Raw genomic sequence first — 23,968 nt, 5'->3', positions numbered from 1 at the left:
CAGGTGCCTTCTGCTTGGCCTCCAGGCCTTGCTTGATGGTAATTTCTCTGATGCAGAACTGTGACCTTTATCTTTGAATTCTCAAGCCCTGGGTGGATGGATGGATAGATGGACAGATGGGTGAGGCATGTGGATGCAGCCTAGTGACTCAGGATGCTGGCCTTGTGGTATAACACTTCAATCCCTCCCTCCTCCATCCCTCAGCACAGATATGCTCCACACTCCATTCAGCTGGGGCTCCTCAAGGTTTTATTCACTCGGCTGCCGAGGAAAGCACTGGGCCATAGCCATGACTGGCTCCCAGAAAGCCCAGCTGACAGGAATTAGCTGTGACTGCACATAGACGGGGGTGTCCAAATGTCCCTCCTCACTCTCCATGTTCCTTGTCTGTGTCCCAAGGAGCTGTTTCCCTCTCAGCCCAGGATCCAGGGGTTCAGGGCAGACCTGGCAGTGCTGAAGCTGATGAAGGTAGTCTCACAAGGCTTATTTCTGAGGCCGACTGAGTCTCCGAAATTTCTTGAGTTGACTGAGCAGCTCAGAGATAAAAGGCTGAGAAAGAAACACGGGTGAGATCAAGGCATGGGGTCACACCCACCCACCACACTGCTCTCCCTAGTCTCCACCTGACCCCATCGCTTCAGAGTCAGGGAAGGGGAGAAGGACCCAGGACCAAGCTTTCCTCTTCGCTAGCTGCCATCCCGCTGGGCCTCCTCTTACCCCCAGACTAACAGAGCATCCCTTACCTCTGTGGGGCGGGGGCAGTTTTGGAGAATAGCCTGGTGGAAGAAAGCAGAGAGTGGGTCCCCGAGCCACAGCACTTTGTCACGAGTCCCCAATCAGTCTCCCAGGAATTCTCCCCTCTGAATTGGTTCTCCACACACAGATGGGGAGGCAGAACCTGGGTTCTTGGGTTCCCCTTGGTCCAAGCCCAGCTTCCATCCCCCAAACCCTGGGCCTGGGGCCTGGCCCCCCATTCTACCTCCAACTGAGTCTTCTGCTCCTCTGTGGATAGTTCCATGAGAGCCTCCAGGTCGATCTCAGGCTCAGAAGGAGTTGGTTGATCCTGTTTGGGAATCACACGGGGCTCAGAGGAGCCTGGCTAGCTGGTGCTGGGGTGACAGTTAACTGTCGGGTTCACCCATCTCCCACTCTATTTCCCATGTTCAGTTCCTCTCCTCACCTTACTCAAACCACCCCATTCATCCTTTTATTCAACAGTTACTGAATAACTACTATGGTCTACCTGAAACAGTCTAGGGTTCTTTAAAAAGAGTATCTGTTTAATTTCAATAGTTATAAACATTGTTAGTAGGGATGCAAAATGGTGCAGATGCTTTGGAGAATAATTTGGCAGTTCCTTAAAATGTTAAATATGGAGTTATCATCTGACCCAACAATTCCACTCCTAGGTCTATTCCCAAGAGAAGTGAAAACAGACATCCACGTATGTCCATATGAATGTTCACAGCAGCATTATTCATATTCAAATGTCCATCAACTGGTGAATGGATAAATAAAATATGATGTAGCCATACAATATTTTTCAGCAATAAGAAGGAACAAAGTAGTGATTCATGCCACAACATGGATTAACCTTGAAAACATGTAAGTGAAAGGAGCCAGTTACAAAAGGCTTCATATTATATGATTCAATTTGTATGAAATGTCCAGAATAGGTAAATCTATAGAGACACAAAGTGGATTAGTGGTTGCCTAATGCTGGGAGTGGTGGTGGTAGGGAATGGGGTGTGACCACTAGCGGGTACAGGGTTTCTGTTACAGATTATAAAATGTTCCAAAATAAGGGTCATCCCTGGTGATGCAGTGGTTAAGAATCCGCCTGCCAATGCAGGGGACACAGGTTCGAGCCCTGGTCCAGGAAGATCCCACATGCCACGGAGCAACTAAGCCCGTGAGCCACAACTACTGAGCCTGTGCTCTAGAGCCCACGATCCACAACTATTGAGCCCGTGCGTCACAACTATTGAAGCCTGCGTGCCTAGAGCCTGTGCTCTGCAACAAGAGAAGCCACTGCAGTGAGAAGCCCGTGCACCACAACAAAGAGTAGGCCCCGCTCACCACAACTAGCGAAAGCCCATGTGCAGCAACAAAGACCCAACGTAGCCAAAATAAGTTAATTAATTAATTTTTTTTTAAAAGTAAGTGCTGGGACTTCCTGGCGGTCCAGTGGTTAAGACACCATGCTTCCATTGCAGGGCGCACAGGCTTGATCCATGGTTGGTAAACTAAGATCCCACATGCCACACGGTATGGCCAAATAAATAAATAATAATAAATAACAAATAATAAACTTGTTTTAAAAAAAATTCTCTCTCTGTTTAAAAAAAAACAAAAACAAGTAAGTGCTTTTTTTCTCCTTTTTTTTTTTGCGGTACGCGGGCCTCTCACTGTTGTGGCCTCTCCCGTTGCGAAGCACTCTCAACCACTGTGCCACCAGGGAAGCCCCGTAAGTGCTTTTTGAAGAACATTTTGGATGGTGGAAATGTTCCATATCTTGATGGGGTAGTGGTTATATATGGCAGAGTGCATTCAAATGTACACTTCAAAAACAGGCAAATCTTGTTGTCTGCCATTAGACTTCAGTAAAGTTGATTTAGAAAAGAAAGAAAGGGCTTCCCTGGTGGCTCAATGGTTAAGAATCTGCCTGCCGATGCAGAGGATACGGGTTCGTGCCCCGGTCTGGGAAGATCCCACGCGCCACGGAGCGGCTAGGCCCGTGAGCCATGGCCACTGAGCCTGCGCTCTAGAGCCCGCGAGCCACAACTACTGCGGCCCGTGCACCTGGAGCCTGTGCTCTGCGAAGGAAGAAGCCACTGCAATGAAAGCCCACACACAGCAACAAAGACCCAACGCAGCCATAAATTAATTAATTAATTAAAAAATATTTTTTAAAAGAAAAGAAAGAAAGAGAAAAGATGCCTCACCCTCTCATTCCTTCCACTGCCAATGGGTAACCACTGTTAACAGTTTTGGTCCTTCTATACCATTTTAAAAATAAACAGTGCTAGGGTTCTAAGTTACTTCTTTCACCCTAAACTCTAGACTTTCCCCTTTGCTTCCTTGGTTTCTAGCGCATCTGATTTAGCATTCATTCATTAAATGCATATTTATTGAGAGCATGCTATGCACCAAGCATTGTGATGGGGCCATAACAGCAAAGACAGACAGACATGATCTTGCCCTTGAAAAGCTTATAGTCTCCTGAGGGATACAGACAAGTCAAATGGCAGTTATAATACAGGGCAATAAGCACTCTGATGAGACACTATGGTAGCACATGGAAGGGGAACCTCACCAAGCCTGGGGTTTAGGAAGGCTTCCAGGAAGAGGTGACCTCTAATCTCAGACCTGAAGGCTGAATAGGAGTTAACAAGATGTTTACACTTCTGATGATGGAGTAACAGGGACTGGATTTATTCTCTCAACATAAGTAACTAGAAAACCAGACAAAAATATATGAAAAGTGTTTTCAGACTTTACATAACAGGTAACTCAGCACTACCTGGGAAAGAAACGAAATGAAAGGGAGATCCCAAGCAGAGCACAGTGGTCATACTAAATTGATATGACAGATACCAGAATTTGGGGTTGAGGTGGCTGGAAGTTGCCAGAGTTCTGCAGAGGAGGGAGTTATGAAGAAAGAGACCTCCAGAAATCTACATAAGGGTTCTTCTGAGTCTTTGCTGAACACAAGATACACATTCACAGGGTAAAACTTCACAAAGCCAGGTACTCTGAGGCACTGTGGGCACAGAGATGAACACTTCCCAGACCTCACAGAGGACTGACAAAAATCAATTTCCACTCAGTCAGAGTGGACAGTCATCACCGATCATACAGGAATTCAGGAGAGACCTCAGGAGGGCCCTGCTTTACTTGGGGGGTAAATTATTTCCTAGATTAAAGGCCACTCTATACTCACCCCAACAGAACTTAAAAACAAGCTTCAGAAGGATCAAACTGAACCACAAGTAGCTAAACTGCATCCTAGAACAAAGTCCAACACTCTAAAGGAAGAAAAAAAATCCAACAACGTAAAATTCACAATGTCCAGCATCCAATCAAAAATCACGAGTCAGGGCTTCCCTGGTGGCGCAGTGGTTGAGAGTCCGCCTGCCGATGCAGGGGATGCGAGTTCGTGCCCCGGTCCTGGAAAATCCCACATGCCGCGGAGCGGGTGGGCCCGTGAGCCATGGCCGCTGAGCCTGCGCGTCCGGAGCCTGTGCTCCGCAACGGGAGAGGCCACAACAGTGAGAGGCCAGCGTACCGCAAAAAAAAAAAAAAAAAAAAATCACTAGTCACAGGGCTTCCCTGGTGGCGCAGTGGTTAAGAATCCGCCTGCCAATGCAGGGGACACGGGTTCGATCCCTGGTCCGGGAAGATCCCACATGCCGTGGAGCAACGAAGCCCGTGCGTCACAACTACTGTGCCTGCGCTCTAGAGCCCGCAAGCCACAACTACTGAAGCCCGTGTGCCACAACTACTGAAGCCTGCACACCTAGAGCCTGTGCTCTGCAACAAGAGAAGTCACCACAATGAGAAGCCTGCACACCGCAACGAAGAGTAGGCCCCACTCACTGCAACTAGAGAAAGCACGCGCAAAGCAACAGAAGACCCAGTGCAGCCAATAAATAAATAAATAAATTAATTAATTAAAAACAAATCTATAAAAAAATCACTAATCATGCCAAGAAGCAGGACATGTAACCTATAAGCAGGAGAAAAAATCAATTAATAGAAGCAGATCAGATATGACAGAGATGATGGAATTAGCAAATGAGGAAAACATAGTAATGAGAGAAATGGAAGACATGAGAAAGAACAAAGTGAAGCATCTAGAGATGAAAAATAAAATACTTTAAAGAAAAATTTTACTGAATGGAATTAACAGCATATTTGACACTACAGTAAAAAAATACCATTTAAACTTGAGGAAATAGCAAAAGAAACTAGCCAAAATGAAGCACGGAGAGAAAAAAACTGGTAGAAAAGGAAAGAACAGCATAGGGCTTTGGTGATCTGTAGGACCATATCAAATGGTCTAACATACATGTAACTGGAATCCCAGAAGGTGGATGCTGGGGCCAAATAATAAAAATACATACTAATGATTAGAATTCCACCTCTAAAAAAGGATTAGTCCTGCTCCCAAAACCATTTTATATCATTTATGACATTAACTATACGTATATTGAACATAGGGTATGTATATCACTGAGAGTCAGATTGTCACTGCAGTCTGGTATTGAGAATATGGGCTCAAATCATAATCCAAAATATTCTTTCCCTCAAGTATTTTTTGAATTCTCAGAAAATGAGCAGATATATCAAACAACTCTGACCGAGGTGAACAAGTATGGTCATATTGTGACTCTGTATTACATGTGGTGGTTTCCTGACAGATGCTGCCTGATTTGACCCCATTCTCTGCTCCACTCCATACTCTGTCCACTTACTCCTGATCTCTCTGCCATAGAAACCAGTAATCGAGTGAAGTTCAGAGATGAGCTAACAAATGTTTGTTTCACATTTCATTGACCATATATATATATATATATATATATATATATACACACACACACACACATATATATATACTGTTTTTTTTTTTCCTTTGGCCTCACTGCTTGCAGGATCTTTGTTCCCTGACCAGGGATCGACCCTGGGCCCATGGCAGTGAAAGCTCCGAGTCCTAACCACTGGACTGCCAGGGAATTCCTGATAATACATTTTTAAAGTTGTAAGTTTAATAGATTGTTTCTTAAAATGCCATCACATCAAAAGGGCTGCATCAAAACGCATGGTATCATGTAAACTATAGGAAACTCTGGGGTGGCCAACAGTGTCCCCTGCTGATGTGTAGACTAGATTTGGCCCCAAGGTGGTGATTGGGGACTTTGCCAAGAGGTCTCAATAGAGTGGTGGGAACAGAAGTCAGAATCCAGTGGTTTGAATGGTGATAGGAAAGGAAAAAGTAAGTAAAGCCTCTGAGTTGGTACAAATCCTTTAAGGAGCCTTGTAAAAGAGACAGGAAATAGGGGATGGTAACAAAAGGGGGGCATATTGTTAAACAAGAGTCTCCTTAAAATAGGAGAAACTCATGAGTGTTTAAGTCCCTGCTTAGAAGCCAAATCCACACTCCATTTCTGGACAACAGGAACTCCAGGCCCCCAAGTCAGTTTGTTTTGTTGAACCCAGACTTGGCTTTTCACAAGACCCTAAAGCAGGCTGCACACCCAGTGAGAAGAGGTGGGGTCCTCCAACAAAGGAAGGTTGGGTTCCACTAAACTAAACTAAACAAATAGTGACGCAACCCACTCCTGGAACCATTTCCAGTGGTGCTACCCAAGATGGGCATGTGGTAGGGAGTCCCAGTGGGTGGAGAGGGGCTCTATGCAGGAATAACTGAGGCAGGGTAAGCCTGGAGACTGGGTTGCCTCAACCTCTGCCCAAGATGACCAACCACCTGAGGCTTCCCCAGCCACTTGCCTGCTTCCTGCTGAAAAGGACAGAGATTAGAAGAGGAACTGCCACCTGGCACCTTTGGACAATTGTCATGACAACTGTAGACCAGGTTATTTTATTACAGTCATTGCCTGGGAGCAGTCCTCCCACATGTCCTGTTTTCCAATGTTATGAGTTCATTATTTTACAGCTTTTCCCCTGCCTTGATCTTTGCCCTGAGGTGTGCGAGATATGAGACTTTTTATGTAAGGGCACAACAGTCTGAAATTGAAACTGATCCAGAGAGGGAGGGTGCTGGCAGGAATGAAGGGCAGCGGAGATGTCCTGCAAGGCGAGAGTACACATAGGCAAAGAAAGTTTGCCTCTCCTGTTCCCAGTTCTAGGGCATCTCTCTCCCCTCTGCGAGTGGCCCAGGATGCTGCCAGGGACACCGTCAACACCTGGACCAAACCAACACATGACACAGTGAGACTCACAAGACAGCCTGGGCCACATGCATCACTCTTCCCCTCCCCCAACCACAGGACCACTGACACAGCCCTCACCTGGAAGAATCACAAGCCCTTGCTGCCCCCAAAAGAAAAGACAGGACCTGAGTAAGGAAGGAGAGAAACAAGGACCATGGCATGTGGACAAGGAGGACTCTGGTCTCCGGCTTGGTGCGTGGTTCTTGCCAGCCACACGCTACAATCAGCAGTGGAGCTTATGAAAAACACCAGTGCCTGGGCCCCACCCTAGTAGATTGAAATTCAGTTGAAATGCACCTGGGGCATCGGATTATTACTGAAGTACTTCAGGTGTGGAGAACCACTAGCAGCTTGAATAAACGCTCAGGCGCTACAGGCAGAGCCCCAGCTGCAGCTCCTGGTCCCTGGGCTCCCTAGTGGTGTGACCTTGGGCTAGTTACTCAACATTTCTAAGCCTCCATTTCCTCCACGGTAAACCATACCTACCTAATGGACTTGTGGGGAGGGCTGAATGAAATAACACAAGTCAGGTGCTGGGCACTGTGCCTAGTGCAGAGTTAAGTGCTCCAAATGTTATTCTTGTTGTTGGAGCAGCATTTGTTACTACACTAGGATCCCGATTAGTAGGTATCTAGGTAAAAAAAAAAAAAGGGCTACTCTCCCAGGGTGGGGTTGAGGGGAGTCAGTCAGAGCCAGGGCCAAGGCTAGGTCAGGCGCTGGTATTAGCGTTCACTATTGATCACTTTGACCTTCTAGCCCAGCACTATCTGTTCTGAGATGATGGAAATGTTCTGTATCTGTGCTGGCAACTTGGTAGCCACTAGGCATCTGGATGTATGGGGCACTTGAAATGTGGCTAGTGTGACTGAAGAACTGAACTTTTAATTTTCATCAGTTTAAAGTTAAATAGCTACACATGGCTGACAGCTACAGGAATGAACAATGTCGCTCTAGTCGTGTATGTGTGTTGAGGTTGAAAGTAAATAAAGACATAAAATAAAGAAAAATAACTCCTCTACTATCTCATCTGAGCCTCAAAAAGTCCTACGAAAGGGATACGACAGGCACTGATAGCCCCGTTTTATAGATTAGGAAACTAAGTCTCAGGGATGTTAAAAGACCTGCTCCAGATTATGTAGAGAGTGAGAGGCAGAGCCTAGACCAGAGGGAGGCAGATTTCAGGACTGCAAACCCATGATTCACCTGTGGGGAAAAACTTTGTCTCCATGGGATCATCTCTCATCTGCCCTCCAGCTCCTCCTGAGGCCTCAGAGCAGGCTCTCTCCCGGTCCCCTGGCCCGCGGTGTCTTACCCACCTGGAAGAGATCCTGAACCTGGGCGTCCACCCACTGCTCCATCTCCAGCCAGCTCTGGAGCTGCCCCCGGTCATACTTCACCGTCAGCCGGCTGAGTTTCCGGGACCTGGACGCTTTGGAGGGGTCGGACTGGGACTTTGAGTCTGTGGATGACGTCCTCCTCCTCCCAGAAGCCCACTGGACCTTCTTTCTTGGATTCTCCTTGTTCGGGTTGGGAGATGTGCAGGAGGCAGGGCTTGAAGACAGCATGGAAGGACTGGTTTGGTCAAGGAGCTGGGAAAAACTGCCAGTCAGAGCAAGAGAGCCAGGGAATGAGGAGACAGAACAGAGGGCGAGGCCAGCAGGGAAGAAAGGAAGGCAGGCAGGAGGGAGGGCCAAGGCTCCTGGAGTGGTGGGGGTCAAAGATCAATAGGCCTTTGTCTAGTGCTAGGAATGCCAGTCTTTTGGCTCCTGGCTGCTGGTGAGTGGCACTCCTGAGCCGTGCCCCGGGCTCCCTTTCTGCAGCCGCTGGGACGGAGTGATATACCAAGCAAAGGTCAAGAGGATGCCATGCCTCCAGAGGAGGAAGAGGCCCTTGGGTCCTGAGGCGTGCGGGGCTCTGACCTGAGTCATACTCACCTGAGAGCCCTCAGCGTCCCACTTTCCTGGCCTAGATCCACCTGGGCCCCCAGAAGCTGCAGTCACATGGATCCTGCTGCAGTGGGGTCCCTGGCTGGCAAGGGCTCCTGCTCAGAGAGTGGTGCTGCTGATGGCAGAGTCGCCTCAGGGATAATTAGAGGGCTGGTTATCTCTGGCCCTAATGGGGTCAGTATCCTCTTGTGTCTGAGTATGAGCTGCCTTTAGGAATGTGAGGGAAGAGGCACTACCCTGGCCCTGTGTTTGCAAAGGCGAGCTTGTCTCCCAAGCCCATTCCCCAGGGGCAACTGCTTAGGAAGCCATGTTTATCATCACATGACCCTCCCCCGACTCACGTCCTTCCTGATGCAGAGGAACCCTGCAGACCTAACATTTACCCAGGTGTCAAGGACTATTACTTCTAGGCCTACTTGCATTCTAAAGGAAGGGTGTTTTTGGACTTCCCTGGTGGTGCAGTGGTTAAGAATCCGCCTGCCAAGGCAGGGGACACGGGTTTGAGTCCTGGTCTGGGAAGATCCCACATGCCGCAGAGCAACTAAGCCCGCGTGCCACAACTACTGAGCCCGTGTGTCACAACTACTGAAGCTCGCTTGCCTAGAGACCATGCTCCACAACAAGAGAAGCCACTGCAATAAGTCCACACACTGCAACAAAGAGTAGCTGCTGCTCGCCGCAACTAGAGAAAGCCTGCACACAGCAACGAAGACACAATGCAGCCAAAAATAAATAAATTACAAAATAAATAAATAAAGGAAGGGTGTTTTTGTTTGTTTAGTCTTTTGTAACAAAAATTTCAAAACTTTTTAGAAAGGTTACACAATAGAATACTACTATAATTTTTTTTTTTTAATGAACAGCTCAGGACAAATGAAAAATGAGTGTCTCTCTTCCCCCCAGTTCCACTCCCTAGAGGGAACCCAACCAACAGCTTCTGCTTTTAGTTCTCCTGAGATCACCATTATCCCTTTGTGTAATATCATAAATTTGTCCATTTTAGACAGTATCTCTTCTCTCCTCAGTATGAACGATGAGAGATTTAACTCCCTCACTCATGCTCTCTCATCCCCTTTCCTTTGCACATTCTAATTTTTGTTTATGTATTTTTTTTTCTTTTATGTATTTCTTTTTAGGTCTTGTAGTGGTTGCCTTTATGATGCTGAGTTTCTGTTTCCAAAGTATCAACTTCATACACTGACTCCTAAAAGACAGTGTTAGACACAGGCCAACGGATGAGTCTTTAATGATGAAATTTTAGGCCCTAAGTTAACAGGGTGAGGGAGATGTTTGAAGGCTGGAGGCCAGGATGGTAGCCTGGAAAAGCCCAGGCTTTAGAGGAAGGCTGACAGACCCCAGTTCAAACCCAGCTTTGCCCTGCATTGGTTTAATAACCCTCAAGTTTCACAACCTGAGTCTGTTTTCTCATCTGCAAAATGGGGTTTTGGAGAGGATTAAATGAGATGATGTATGTAAACATTCAGCCTGATATCCAAAACAGAGTCCCTTCTCAATAGACATCCCTTCCCTTCCTTTCTTTGCCTTCTCATCCCCCCTGCCTTCCTGGTGAGGCTCTGTCCGTCAAAGGCTGGCCCTGGAATTTCTCTGCAGTGGCTTCCTTCCTGGTCCTCTTTGGAAGAAGGTGGCAATAAGAAGGGGGTAGGGAGGCCTCTAAAATACAGCCTGTAGACTCAGCTCTTACCTTGATGACCTGTTACATTCTGTGATAGGCATTATTATGGCTGTTCCCTCCCTCTTCTGTTTCTGTCTTCTGAAGCGTTTGGGAGCCCTTTCAAGAAAAGGAACCAGATCAGAAGAGTCTATGGGTTTTGTTCATTCATTAACTCATTCATTTAACAAAGATTTTATGAGCTCTTCTTGTAGGTCAAGTATTATACTCAGTACTGGGGATTGGTGATCCAAAAAAGACAGTCTCTGTTTTCATGGAACTTACAGTCTAGTGTAAAAATAAACAAACATTAACCAACTAATCAAATAAATGTAAAACTACAACTGTATTTAATGATCTGAAGAAAAGGTAAGAGGAGATATAGTAGGAGTTAACTAGGTACAGGAGCCAGCAAGAGTGGAATTGGCAAAAGGCACAGCATATGCAAAGGCCCTGTGACAGGAGGAAGAGGGTGAATACAAGGGACTAGAGAAGGTCAATGGAGATGGAACAAAGAGATGAGGGAAGCAAAAGCGAGCCATGAGGCAGACAGGGTGGAGGTATCTACATAGGGCCCTGTCAACCATGTTAAGGAGTTTTGTCTCTATCCTAAGAGCGTTGGGAATAACTGCAAAATCTTAAGCAAGGGTGGTTGGGTAGACTGACGAGTTCAGATTTAAATTTCCAAAATATCGCCTTAGCTCTTGAATACAGAGAGGATCAGAGGGCACAGAAGTCCTGGAGGTCAGTTGGGAGGCCATTTGCTGTAGGGCTTGACGGGGGGAGGTAGCGCTGGTGATAGTGAGAAGTGGACACATTGGAGAGCTATTTAGGAGGTAATATTTAACAGAACTTGGCAATGGATTGGAATATGCAAACTTCATGAATGCCTACACAGGAACACAGACAGGTTCATGCATGGGGGCTCTCTGAGCATATTTCCTCATCTGTAAACTGGTGAGATTCTGCATGAGCACACAACATGGCCCCAGTGAAGCTTGATGGTACACAAATGAGTTATGCCCATTATTTATAGTGTAACCCTCCTTATTTACATTCTTCCATCTCAGCATTGACCTGCGGAGTGTCACTATTCATCAGTAAGTTTGCCCAAGATAAGGGAACTCAAGTTTCAAGATAAGATGTGAAGAAAAACCACCAGGGCCACAGGGTCATACCAGGGTGGGGAAATAAAGAGGGTGCAGGCCTGGGCAGAGGCAAGGGTGTCTGCCCTGCTCTCCTGGCCTGGCCTGGGTCCAGTGGTGGGATAAAATAAGCAGCAGGCAGACCCCATCAGAACTAGACAGGATTTTTGTTTTTTAATTTTTCAGCCACGTCACGCAGCATGTGAGATCTTAGTTCCCCCACCAGGTATCAAACCCGTGCCCCCTGCAGCAGAAGTCTTAACGACTGGACCACCAGGTAAGTCCTTAAAAATTTTTATAATAAAAGAAAAGCATGTTCATTTTAGAAACATTTCTAAATTTTCTAAAACATTTAAAAATTCCCATAATCCTGCCACACAAAACCACTGCTAGCATTCTGGCAAGTTTCTATTCTCTCTCTCTCTTTTTTTAAAATGATTTTTAAAACAATTTTATTTATTTTTGGCTGCTTTGGGTCTTTGTTGCTACATGTGGGCTTTCTCTAGTTGCAGTGAGCAGGGGTGCACAGGCTTCTCATTGCGGTGCACAGGCTTCTCATTGTGGTGGCTTCTCTTGTTGCGGAGCACAGGCTCTAAGAGCACGGGCTTCAGTAGTTACAGCATGCGGACTTCAGTAGTTGTGGCTCGCGAGCTCTAGAGTGCAGGCTCAGTAGTTGTGGCTCACTGGCTTAGTTGCTCCGCGGCATGTGGGATCTTCCCAGACCAGGGCTCGAACCCATGTCCCCTGCATTGGCAGGCGGATTCTTAACCACTGCACCACCAGGCTATGTATATATATTTAACATAGTTGAGAAAATGATATATAATACATAATTATTTAGAAAACTTTAAAAACTACTATCATAATAATATAAGTTGAACACAAACAGACTCACAGATGTAACAGACTTGTGGTTGCCAAGGGGAAGCGGGGGTGGGAGAGGGATGGACTGGGAGTTTGGGGTTAGTAGATGCAAACTATTACATACAGAATGGATAAACAACAAGATCCCACTGTATAGCACAGGGAACTATATTCAATATCCTGGGATAAACCATAATGGAAAAGAATATAAAAAAGAATGTATATATGTGTATAACTGAGTCACTTTGCTGTACAGCAGAAATTAACACAACATTGTAAATCAACTATCAACTATACTTTAGGGACTTCCCTAGTGGTCCAGTGGTTAAGAATCCACCTTCCAATGCAGGGGACACTGCTGGTTCAATACCTGGTCGGGGAACTAAGATCCCACATGCTGCGGGTCAACTAAGCCTATGCACTCTAGAACCCACTCGCCACAACTAGAGAGTCCATGTGCCACAACTAGAGAAGCCTGTGCACCACAACGAAGAACCGATGCACTGCAATGAAGACCCTACTGCAGCCAAATAAATATATATATTTTTTAATTAATTTATTTATTTTTGGCTGAGTTGGGTCTTTGTTGCTGCACGCAGGCTTTCTCTAGTTGCGGTGAGCAGGGGCTACTCTGTTGTGGTGCGCGGGCTTCTCATTGAGGTGGCTTCTCTTGTTGCAGAGCATGGGCTCTAGGCACGCGGGTTTCGGGAGTTGCGGTATGCAGGCTCAGTAGTTGTGGCGCACAGGCTTAGTTGCTCTGCAGCATGTGGTATCTTCCCCGACCAGGGATCTAACCCGTGTTCCCTGCATTGGCAGGCGGATTCTCAACCACTGTGCGACCAGGGAAGCCCCAAATAAATATTTAAAAAAAAAAAAAAAACCTATCGGGACTTCCCTGGTGGCACATTGGTTAAGGCTCCACGCTCCCAGTGCAGGAGGCCCAGGTTCAATCCCTGGTCAGGGAAATAGCTCCCACGTGCATGCCACAACTAAGAGTTTGCATGCCATAACTAAGAAGCTGGTGAGCCGCAACTAAGGAGCTCCCTTGCCACAACTAAGACCCGGCCCAACCAACCAAATAAATAAAATGTTAAAAAAAAAACTATCAATACTTCAATAAAAAAAGTTTTTAAAAAGACATGTTCATTGTAGAAAATTCTAAAATATAGATATAAGAAGTATAAATGATATGTTTGGTGTATTTTCCACTTTTTATATAGATTTACTTATTTTGGATTTTCACGAAATTGGATCATTTTGTAACATATGTGTGCTATTTTGTAACTTATATTTTGAATACTTTTTGTGTCATTAAGTAATTTTATACACATCTTTTTTCAACACTGCAGAGTTTCTCAAAATTTAGACCATGACTCAGAGTAAGAAATTCATTTAACCTCATGACACACACGCATACAAACACGAAATGAAAATGTCTTATGAAGCAAAACTTACCTTTATTTTTTCAAGTGCTGACGGCAAGTCACTTTGCTTTCAAGACTCACTAATAGTTTCCAACCTGTTCTGTTAGAGGCAATTCCATGATCTAGTTACTCAATCCCCTGCTACTAGATATATATATTGCTACCAATTTTTTTGCCATTATAAATATTGCTGCTCTGGACATCCTTGTAACTATTCCTTTTTTTAGCAACGCATGCTTCCCACCCCCACTCCCCCCTCCCACACTTTAGCGGATTTTCTAGAGGCAGAACTACAAGGACAAAGGAAATGTGAACTTGTAGGGGAATTTGATGTTATGGCCATATTAGCTCCCTGAAAGGTTGTACCAAATAAACTGTTTATAGTTTGATATCCTAATTTTTTAAGTTAATGAATATCTTAGTTTTATATTGCTACATAACAAATTATCCCCAAATTGATCAGCTTAAAACAGCAGGCATTTATTATATCACTGTTTTAGTTGGTGGCTTAGCTGGCTCTTCTGGCTCAGGGATTCTCAGAAGGGTGCAAGCCAGGTGCGGGCCAGGGCTGTTGGCCAGACATCTGTTCCCTGCCATGTGGAGCTCTATAGAGATATACTCACCACATGGCAGCTGGTTTCCACAAGAGCCAGGGCACTGAGGGGCGGGGCGGGGTGGGTAGGCAAGATGGAAGTCACAGTCTTTTTTTTTTTTGGTTGTCAAATAACCCTTTATTATTTTTCTTTGCAGTGCTTAACTAGCTGCGCATTCCACCGCACCACTGTGATGTCATCTATGATGTCGTGAGGGTGGCGGCCATCAACACTGCAGCCCACAGACTGGGTGGCCCCCAGGATCTCTTTAATGGTTCCAGAGAGTTCTCTAGCTAAAGATTGATGCCGCATCTGTCAGGCAATGTTGACAATCTCATCAAAAGTCACGTTTCCACTGTACTTAATGTTTTTCTGCTTCTTCCTTTCTCTTGGTGATTCCTTGAGGGCTTTGATCATCAGGGCAGAGGCAGAAGGTATCACCTCAATCTGGGCCTGTCGGTTCTGAATGGTCAGCTTCACTGTAATCCTCAGACCCTTCCAATCACCAGTTGCCTTGGCGATGTCATCACCAACTTTTTTTGGAGTCAGATCCAGGGGGCCGATCTTGGGGGCCAGGGCAGACGTGGCACCGACTGCCCGACCGGTGCACCTCAGGTACACGACTTTGATCTCGTTGGGGTCGAACTTAGGCGGCACAGTGGAGGCAGCTGGTGTCTGATGAACCCGGATTCGGGATGACTGAAGAAAGTTGCACCTTGGCCTCCTCTGATCCGAAAGCCAAAAGCAAGTCACAGTCTTTTTGTAACCTAATCTAGGACGTGACATCCCATGACTTTTGCTGTATTCTATTCATCAGAAGCCAATCACTAGGTCCAGCCATGCTGAAGGGGAGGAGATTACACACAAAACAGCATGAATACCAGCAGGTGTGGACCATTAGTGACCATTTAGAGGCTATCAAACACGCTGAAATATTGTGAGCATTTTTTTTAAAAATTTCCCAAGCAGCTATTTCACTTTCTAAAAATTTATTTATTTATTTGCTGCTCTGGGTCTTCATTGCAGCACATGGGCTTCTCTAGTTGCAGCACTCGGGCTTCTCTAGTTGTGGTGCATGGGCTTAGTTGCAGTATGTGGGATTTTAGTTCCACGACCAGGGATCGAACCTGGGCCCCCTGCCTTGGGAGCAAGTAGTCTTAATCGCTGGACCACCAGGGAAGTCCCATGAGCATTTTAGACATTAGCAAAATTCTTCAAGAATTCCCTTTTGAGGGAATTCCCTGGCAGTTCAGTGGTTAGGACTCTGTGCTTTCACTACCAAGAGGCTGGGTTTGATCCCTGGTCGGGGAACTAAGATCCCACAAGCCTCAAGGAGTGGCCAAAAACAAACAAAAAAATTCCCCTTTTAGGGCTGCAGCAGTATCTGAGGGGCCTTGTCTCCTTTACATAAAGATTGAACAGGTGACAGTAGCCTTGCCTGGAAAAGTATTTCAAGGGTCATTACTTTCCCCAAAATTCCTTATCAAAAATCCTTGGGATTCCCTGGTGGCACAGTGGTTGGGAATCTGCCTGCCAATGCAGGGGACACGAGTTCGAGCCCTAGTCCGGGAAGGTCCCACGTGCCACGGAGCAACAAAGCCCGTGCGCCACAACTACCGAGCCTGTGCTCTAGAGCCCACAAGGCACAACTACTGAGCCCACCTGCCACAACTACTGAAGCCCACGCGCCTAGAGCCTGTGCTCTGCAACAAGAGAAGCCACTGCAATGAGAAGCCCACGCACCGGAACGAAGAGTGGCCCCTGCTCCCCACAACTAGAGAAAGCCCGCGCACAGCGCACAGCAATGAAGGCCCAACGCAGCCAAAAATAAATTAAAAAAAAAAAAAAAATCCTTGACTCTGCATTATCAAGGGAATTAGAAGCCTTTTATTTAGATCATTAAAACTAAAATTTTATAAAATGTATTTATTTATAATCATTAGATAATTAAAACTAAAATTTGTTCTGTAAATATATTATCCTTCTGTTTCAGTTATTATTGCCGCAAAACAGTTACCCAAAAACTGGGTTGGCCTCTTGGTGGGTGTTGAGCCAACAGATACGATCCAGCCAGAGACTGGGAAAAGGAAGGATTCATTATTACTTGCAGCAAGTAAGGAGAACACCAGGGATCTTTCCCAAAGCAGCCTCTCACCGGAACAGCAAAACTGGAAGTTCTGAGTTAAGGGTACATGCATATTCATGAAGAGGCTTGAGCAGAGGAGAATTCAGCACAGAATTATGGCAAAGGTTGACAGAGTCCAAGTCTTGGTGGATTGAAGTCAGGAGGGTCAACATCATCATTCCGTCCTCCACCTGGGTGGGGGCCTTAGTTCCTGCTGAACTCAAAGACGTATAATTATGTATTGAATATATCCCTTGAGGAGCAACTAGGACTCTGCTTTATCACTGCACTATTGTTTGACTGCCTTCTCTGTTCTGACATTCCTTTGTTCCCTCAAGATCCTTGTTACTGAGACCTGTTTGAGGGCAAGCATTGCGGCCAGGCTTAGATCACAAAATGGCTTCTCTCTTTTTTCTAAAAATTTATCCTCGTAGCGCGGCTTGTGGGATCTTAGTTCCCCGACCAGGGATCGAACTGAGGTCCCCGGCAGTGAAAGCCCGGAATCCTAACCACTGCACTGCCAGGGACTTCCCCCAAAATGGCTTCTCTAATGTCAAGAATGCCATTCCTCATTCTCTTTCTCCAGGGACCCACTAACCTAACTTCTTATGAAATCACACCAAAATTTAAAGGCTTAAAACAAGCACATTTGCTCACAATTCTGCAACGTGAGCAGGGCTTCACAGGTGTAGCTAATCTCTGTTGGGACGAGTCGACTGGGGCTAAGGATGCAGGATAGCTTCACGAAGCTAGTCAGCTGAGGTGACTGTGAGATAGCCAGATCCCTCTCTCTCCCTTCACAGTCTCTCATCCTCCAGGGTCTTGCTCTCTTCCGGTGGCCTCTCTCTTCCTCAGGGTAGTCAAACTTCTTTACATCACAACTGGTTCTAAGAGGGGAAAATGTAAGCCACAAGGCTGAGGCCTGAAAGTCATGTGGCACCACTTCTGCTCCGTCCTACTGGTCAAAGCAAATTATGGATTCAAAGGGAGGGGAAAGATAGATGTCACCTCTTGGTGGGAGGAGCAGCATGCACTTACAGGGAAAGTGAGGTCCTGTCTACCATCTTTGATAGCCATCTTTGTAGACAATCCATTATACCTACTTACAGAAACCACCAGACCACCATCCAAGACAAGGCACTCGGGGTTTCTTTTCTAGTAGTGGTGTTAAGGACTGAATGTTCTCACCAAAACACCCACTCCTAAGGTCAGTGGTTGGTACTGGTGGTATGGCAAATATGAAGGAAACCTGTAGCATAAACCCTGGCTTTCTCTTTCCCAAGTTCATAGACAGGGAGTGAGCCACATGGTCTAACAAAAGAGATAACTTACCCAGACAGCTCTCCTTGGGCCTGCAATGTACAATTAGAAAACGATATCATCTGGAAATGCTTTGCAGGAAGTCAGGTCAGAATCACAGAAAGGACCTAAGATTGGCATTCAAGAGACCTGAAGTCTGGAGGTGGCCTCTGCCACATACTATCTCTGTGTCTCTGAACAAATCTCTGGACCTCAGTTTCCTATATGTAAGGTGAAGGGCTTTAACTAAGGTCCCCAGTACCTCTGACGCTCTCTACCTCTCCACAAACCAGACTTTTTGAATCCATCCAGAGGAAAGCTGGTTCTGCACACACTGCTAAAGAGGGTCTTGGGGGGTCACTGGATCTGAACAGGTGAAGGACAGATGAAGGCAGGGCTAGAGTGTTACCGAGTCCAAGCTCACTCTGCTCGCCAAACAACAGGCCAATAAATCAGGAGACAAGCTGTTGAGGCAAGGAATACGACTTTATTTGGAAAACAGGTAGACTAGGGTCCCCAAAAAACCATCGTATCTGGGTCTGGATGCCTGTTTCTTTTATAGAACAGAGAGGGGGAGGAGGTGAGGAAGTAAAGTAAAAAGGCCATTTATCTTGCAAAACATCTCCTCCTGTGGCCTGCATCAGGGAGGGGATGTGTTAATTTCTTTTTTGCAGCCATTCACAGGTGGGCAGGGTCAGATTGTCTCCCTGTAAGCTGAACAAAGGCACTTTAGTTTAACATTCAGGCACAGGGGCAGGGTTCCCTAAGGCAGGCCATTATGTATGATTATAATAACAAAAGGTTAAATTCAAAGAACCAAATCCAACATGGAGTCAAAATTGGCTCTTCCCTGGGGCTTCCCTGGTGGCACAGTGGTTAAGAATCTGCCTGCCACTGCAGGAGGCCCGGGTTCGAGCCCTGGTCTGGGACGATCCCACATGCCACAGAGCAACTAAGCCCGTCTGCCACGACTACTGAGCCCACATGCCACAACTACTGAAGTCCGTGAGCCTACAGCCCGTGCTCTGCAACAAGAGAAGCCACCACGATAAGCATGCACTCTCCACAACTAGAGAAGGCCCGCGCGCACCAATGAAGACCCAACGCAGCCAAAAATAAATAATTTTTTTAAAAAAAGAAAAGGCAGGGCCCACAGATGACTCCAAAGTGACTGGGACAGTGAGATCAGGAGAGAATATGGAGACAGAAGCATTTTGGAGCTAAATATGATCAATGTGGAGGTTGTGATGATGTAGTTTTCTCTTCACCATGGAAGCATTCTATGCTCACTAAAGGAAATTTCGGAAATTATTTTATTTTATTTATTTATTTTTTTTGTGGTACGCGGGCCTCTCACTGTTGTGGCCTCTCCCGTTGCGGAGCACAGGCTCCGGACGCGCAGGCTCAGCAGCCATGGCTCAAGGGCCCAGCCGCTCCACGGCATGTGGGATCTTCCCGGGGCACGAACCCATGTCCCCTGCATCGACAGGCGGACTCTCAACCACTGCGCCACCAGGGAAGCGTCGGAAATAATTTTTAAGCTAGGAAGAAGAAAATGTCACTTCGAATTCCCATCATTCAAATGCCATCACTTTCACTACTTTGGTGGACTATCTTAGTCCTTTTTCCCCTCGTGTGTAGGTTTTGTCTTCTGGATGTAAGAAACAGCATAAGGTAGTGAGAAAAGTGTAGTTTTTGATGTCAGAGAGACCTGAGATAAAATTCTGACTCTGTCACTTTTTTCAGGTGTCAAATGTTATCTGTATTAACTCATTTAACCCTCATACTAACCCTGTGAAGCCCCACTTCATATACAAGGAGGCTAAGGCACAGAGGGGCTAAATAAGTTGCCAAAGTCTACAACTGATAGTGACAGATGAAAGAGTTAAACCCAGTAGTCTTGAGTCTGAAGCCCACAAGCTGAACCCCTACACAGTCTTGCCTCCCACTCTTCACTGCGTGACCTTGATGGAGTTTAGTGAGCCTCTCTGCAAAGCAGAAACTATTCTCAGAGCTGTTGTGGGGATCAGAGATCACAGATGTCGAGTGTCTGGCACACAGCAAGCATCTCAAATGGGGGCTGATCATCACTTGAAAGTTTGTGTTTCAGGCAAGTTGAATCTGAGGTGAGGGTGGAATTTCCAGCTGAAGTCAGAATTGTAAGTGCAGTAAAGCAGTGTTTAGGTGCTGAAGCAACAGACGTGGCCTTCCTGGACTCCAATCTCTGCTCTGCCACCTAACTGCCACGTGACCTGACAAGTTCATTCACCTGTCTGAGCCTGTTTGCTCATCTGTAAAAGGGGAATAAAATTAGTACCTACTTTCTTGGTTTGTTTTGAGTATATGGGGCAACGCGTGGGAAATACATAGGGTTTGGGCATTGTCAGGGCTTGACGGATGTAGGTTTTTGTAATGGTGTATATGATGGAATGGAAGTAATGTGTAATGGTGTAATGGAAGTAATGATTAATCTGTAGTAATATTACCATAAGGTAACAGTCTCCTGTGTTAGGATTCTTGTATGCATAAGGTATTGAAGGAGGTAGGAATGAAATCTCAACAAAATCCTTTCTTTCCAGTAACTGCACGATCGTATGCTTCATTCCTGGTGTACCATCATTGCTCTATGTTCCTCACTGTGCCTGGGGCAGTGGAAAAACCCAGAAAATCCAGAGAAGGGGAGACAGACCTCAGATTCCCACCCCCAACACTCATAATGTGGGCAGCTAGGGAATATTGCAGTTTAGCCAGGAAAATGATTGAAGGGTTGGCTACAGGACCTAGTAGGTAAAGCTGCTCTAGATAAGAAAGTAGGAAGACCGTTCCCATTGGGCTGGGGTTTGTTAAGTCATCATAAGAAGGTGTGGAATCTCTTTGGGGGGAAAGCATTAATAGGACCAATCTTGCTCTGTAAAGAATGGACTTTAGGGGCTTCCCTTCCCTGGTGGTGCAGTGGTTAAGAATCCGCCTGCCAATGCAGGGGACACGGGTTCGAGCCCTGGTCTGGGAAGATCCCACATGCCACGGAGCAACTAAGCCCGCGAGCCACAACTACTGAGCCTGCGAGCCACAACTACTGAAGCCCGAGCACCTAGAGCCCATGCTCCGCAACAGGAGAGGCCACAATGAGAAGCCCGCGCACCGCAAGGAAGAGTAGCCCCTGCTTGCCGCAACTAGAGAAAGCCCGCGTGCAGCAACGAAGACCCAGCACAGCCAAAAATAAAAAAAATAAAGAATAGACTTTAGGAGGAGCTTCTCTCAGGAAATGCAATGAGCCTGGCTTCAAGGAGTCCATGGCTCTGTGAAGGTCATTAACTCAGCTACTTTGGAAAGCTGGAATTTCTAGCTTCCAAGGATGTTATTCCACTGGAAGAAAGCAGCCAGCTCCTGACCAGGAGCACCCCACCTGGTGAGAGAGGAGAGGGACTCTGCAGAGAAGGGATCAACTCACCAAGGAGGCTAACAGGGACTCAGCTCCGACAGTGACCCGAATGTAAACATTAGTACACGATGAGGAAGGGCCTCAAACCAAAAGGAACCACTGCAGATCAAGCAGGGAAGCCTGGACACTGGAAATCTCCTGTTTCTCACTCTGACAGAAAGAAGGGCTTCCGGAGCTGGCGAAGGTGGTGACGATGGAGCAGGCATCCTGGATTCCAGTTACCAAAGGTGCAGCCACGCAGTTTCTGGGATCTCTTCCTGCCACAGATGGAAATTATTTCCCGAGGGCTGACGACGACAGCGAGATCTTTTGCATAGGGCTTTCCCCCATTTCTTCTCCGCCAGCCCCTTCCCAAGCGCCTCAGGCCTGGGTCTGGGAATGCCGGTCCGGACCGGAAAGGGAGGCCGGAGGTAGCCGTCCCAGAGCGCCCGACCCACCCTCGGGTGCCTGACTTCGCTGAAGCGTCCTCCTGACCTGTCCGGGCCTCCGGGAATACGGGTGTACTTCTAGGGTGCGGGGAACCACAGGAGGCTGGACTCGGTGGATCCAGCGGCCCGGGGCAGGGCGCCCCGGCCTCTGAGCCCCTTTGGGCACCAGGCTGAGGGAGAAGAAGGGTCGGGGATCCCGGGGATGCGGATAGGCGGTCCGGAAGCTGGGGCTGGACAGGCGCACCGGGCGTGGGCGGAGCCGGCGGCGCTGGGGTTAATGTCCGCCCCGCCCCGGCCGCGCTGACTCAGTTTCACTAGAAACTAGGGGGGAGGAGGTGGCCGATCGCCAGCGCACCGGACACCGGGGCGGAAGCTGCGGCCCGAGCCGCGCAGGAAGCCGGGACCGGAACCTCGGCTGGCCCGGCCCCACCCCACTCACCTGAGCAGGTAACCAGGGCCGAGGTGAGCGAGCGAGGAGGTGAAGTGGGTTCTGAGCATGTTTGGCCCTTTGTTCCCTGCTCGTGCGTGTGTCCGGGTACGTGAGTTCCTTAGACGTCCGTCTGGCCGTCCGTCGGGCTGTCGGGTCACCGGAGTGTGCGTGGGAGGACCGGGCCCGCGTGCCCCTCTCCACTCCCGGGGTGCTCGGTGCTTCCCAGTCCTCCCCTTAACTTCCTCCCGGCCCGCCCGCCTACCTTGAAGTCTCCCGGCTGATCCGGTGTCTCCTCCTCCGTCCCCTCCCCTCTCTCAGGTCGCTATCACCCTCGGAGGTCAGGGGCCCGCACTGTGAAGGTGACCGCCGTGGGGAGGAGGGCGACGGTCCCTGGGGGGATGATGGCCGGGGCCCGCCTCTCCCAGGCCCGCATCCCAGCGGTCGCCGTGTGGCTCCTTTGCTCGCTCGGCCTTCTGGGCACCGAGGCCGGGCCGCCGCCCGTGCCCCCCAGTCTGCTCACGGCCGACAACTGCCTGGACCGCTTTACCCCCGGGGTGCCTGCCTTCGTACTCGACACTGACGCCTCGGTGAGAAACGGCGCCACCTTCCTGCGCTCCCTCACCGTGCGCCGCGGCCGGGACTGCGTGCACGCCTGCTGCAGCTCCAACGACTGCAATCTGGCGCTGGTGGAGTTGCAGCCCGACGGCGGGGAGGACGCCATCGCCTCCTGCTTTCTCATCAACTGCCTCTACGAGCAGAACTTCGTGTGCAAGTTCGCGCCCAGGAAGGGCTTCATCAACTACCTCACGCGGGAGGTTTACCGCTCCTACCTCGAGCTGCGGACCCAGGGCTTCGTAGGTAAGGACGAGGGTGCCAGGATTCGGGGAAACTCAGAGAAGGGACTGGTTATGGAGTCCTGCGCGAGGCATCAGAACGCAGTTAGGAGGAGAGTCCCATTCGACCCCAACTCCTCCTTAGAAGTAGGCGGTACAAACAGTAAATAAAGGACAGCCTACAGGAGTGGAGAGGGCTGACACCCTAGAGCACAGACTGGCTCCTGAATTCAGGATGTTGAGTGGGTTGGTGCTCTGGGATGTGTGTACAGGAGAGAGGACGCAGCTTCTCCGGATTCTCACTTCTGGCCCCAATAGGCCCAGTCAGGGAGTTAGCTGTCTGGAGGCCACCTGGTGACTAGATAGATAGAAGATACGCCTGGCGCCTTGGCGGAGCACTGTCCTAGGCACCTTGGTGCCCTGTCAAATGAACCTGGTGAAGGATAGGTTCCTTCTCTGCTGCTGGGCTTGGGATTGGTTATAGCATCTCTCTGTACTCCTCCCCCCACGAGCTGATTTTTTGGTGGTCTGGGGGAAACTGCCAGGCCCCCAGAGTCTAAAGAACAAGCCCAGTCTGGGGGTGACCCAACTGGGGAGGGGGCGGTATTGAGGGCGCAGTAGCCTAGAGCCTCTGGGGTGGGGGTGAGGAGGGTTGCTGTGTGAGTCAGCCCACTGGTATGTATACCTGGTAGGGAAGGGATGTCAGCTGTCCAGGCAAGTGAGAGAGAGAGAGAGAGAGAGAGAGAGAGAGAGAGAGAGAGAGAGAGAGAGTGTGTGTGTGTGTGTGTGTGTGTGTGTGTGTGTGTGTGTGTGTGTG

The 23,968-nt window shown here is 48.0% G+C and overlaps 2 protein-coding genes and 1 pseudogene across 5 annotated transcripts in view; 1 reads left to right on the top strand and 2 right to left on the bottom strand.

Annotated features, from left to right (window-relative positions):
- Nucleotides 1-241: 241 nt before the first annotated feature.
- Nucleotides 242-21,487, bottom strand: PPP1R14D (protein phosphatase 1 regulatory inhibitor subunit 14D). Of its 2 annotated transcripts, none has more exons than XM_029236986.1 (6): nucleotides 21,470-21,487; nucleotides 10,602-10,688; nucleotides 8,270-8,552; nucleotides 980-1,063; nucleotides 744-776; nucleotides 242-549 (listed from the first exon to the last, which is right to left on the bottom strand). In XM_029236986.1, the coding sequence occupies exons 2-6, from the start codon at nucleotides 10,631-10,633 to the stop codon at nucleotides 484-486; spliced, it is 498 nt and encodes a 165-aa protein (XP_029092819.1). In that variant the 5' UTR covers nucleotides 10,634-10,688; nucleotides 21,470-21,487; the 3' UTR covers nucleotides 242-483. The 2 variants fall into 2 exon arrangements, with proteins under 2 accessions (XP_029092819.1, XP_029092818.1); XM_029236985.1 differs by lacking the exon at nucleotides 21,470-21,487 and adding an exon at nucleotides 14,625-14,722.
- LOC114903751 lies at nucleotides 14,755-21,678 on the bottom strand (annotated as a pseudogene).
- Nucleotides 21,679-22,185: 507 nt separating this feature from the next.
- Nucleotides 22,186-23,968, top strand: part of SPINT1 (serine peptidase inhibitor, Kunitz type 1) — a 13,584-nt gene continuing 11,801 nt past the window's right edge. The window contains exons 1-2 of one of the 3 annotated variants that reach the window (XM_029236982.1): nucleotides 22,186-22,335; nucleotides 22,637-23,176. In XM_029236982.1, the coding sequence (XP_029092815.1) occupies nucleotides 22,717-23,176 (460 nt within the window). In that variant the 5' untranslated portion in view covers nucleotides 22,186-22,335; nucleotides 22,637-22,716. Of the gene's footprint in view, nucleotides 22,424-22,636; nucleotides 23,177-23,968 lie in introns of all 3 variants that reach the window. The other 2 variants (XM_029236981.1, XM_029236978.1) reach the window with 2 other exon arrangements.

The sequence above is a fragment of the Monodon monoceros genome, unplaced genomic scaffold, assembly GCF_005190385.1.
Source record: "Monodon monoceros isolate NGI ecotype Baffin Bay Population unplaced genomic scaffold, NGI_Narwhal_1 Super_Scaffold_21, whole genome shotgun sequence".
In the NCBI taxonomy this organism is placed as follows: domain Eukaryota; kingdom Metazoa; phylum Chordata; class Mammalia; order Artiodactyla; family Monodontidae; genus Monodon; species Monodon monoceros.
This window is presented reverse-complemented; position numbering and strand designations above follow the sequence as displayed.

Excerpts from the sequence above, each read along its gene's own strand:
- PPP1R14D (XM_029236985.1), bottom strand. Across the intron at positions 8,553-10,601 it reads GAATGTAACAGGTCATCAAG|TTTTTCCCAGCTCCTTGACC; the intron begins GTAAGAGCTGAG and ends TCTGACTGGCAG. Across the intron at positions 777-979 it reads AGCAGAAGACTCAGTTGGAG|GCTATTCTCCAAAACTGCCC; the intron begins GTAGAATGGGGG and ends TTCTTCCACCAG.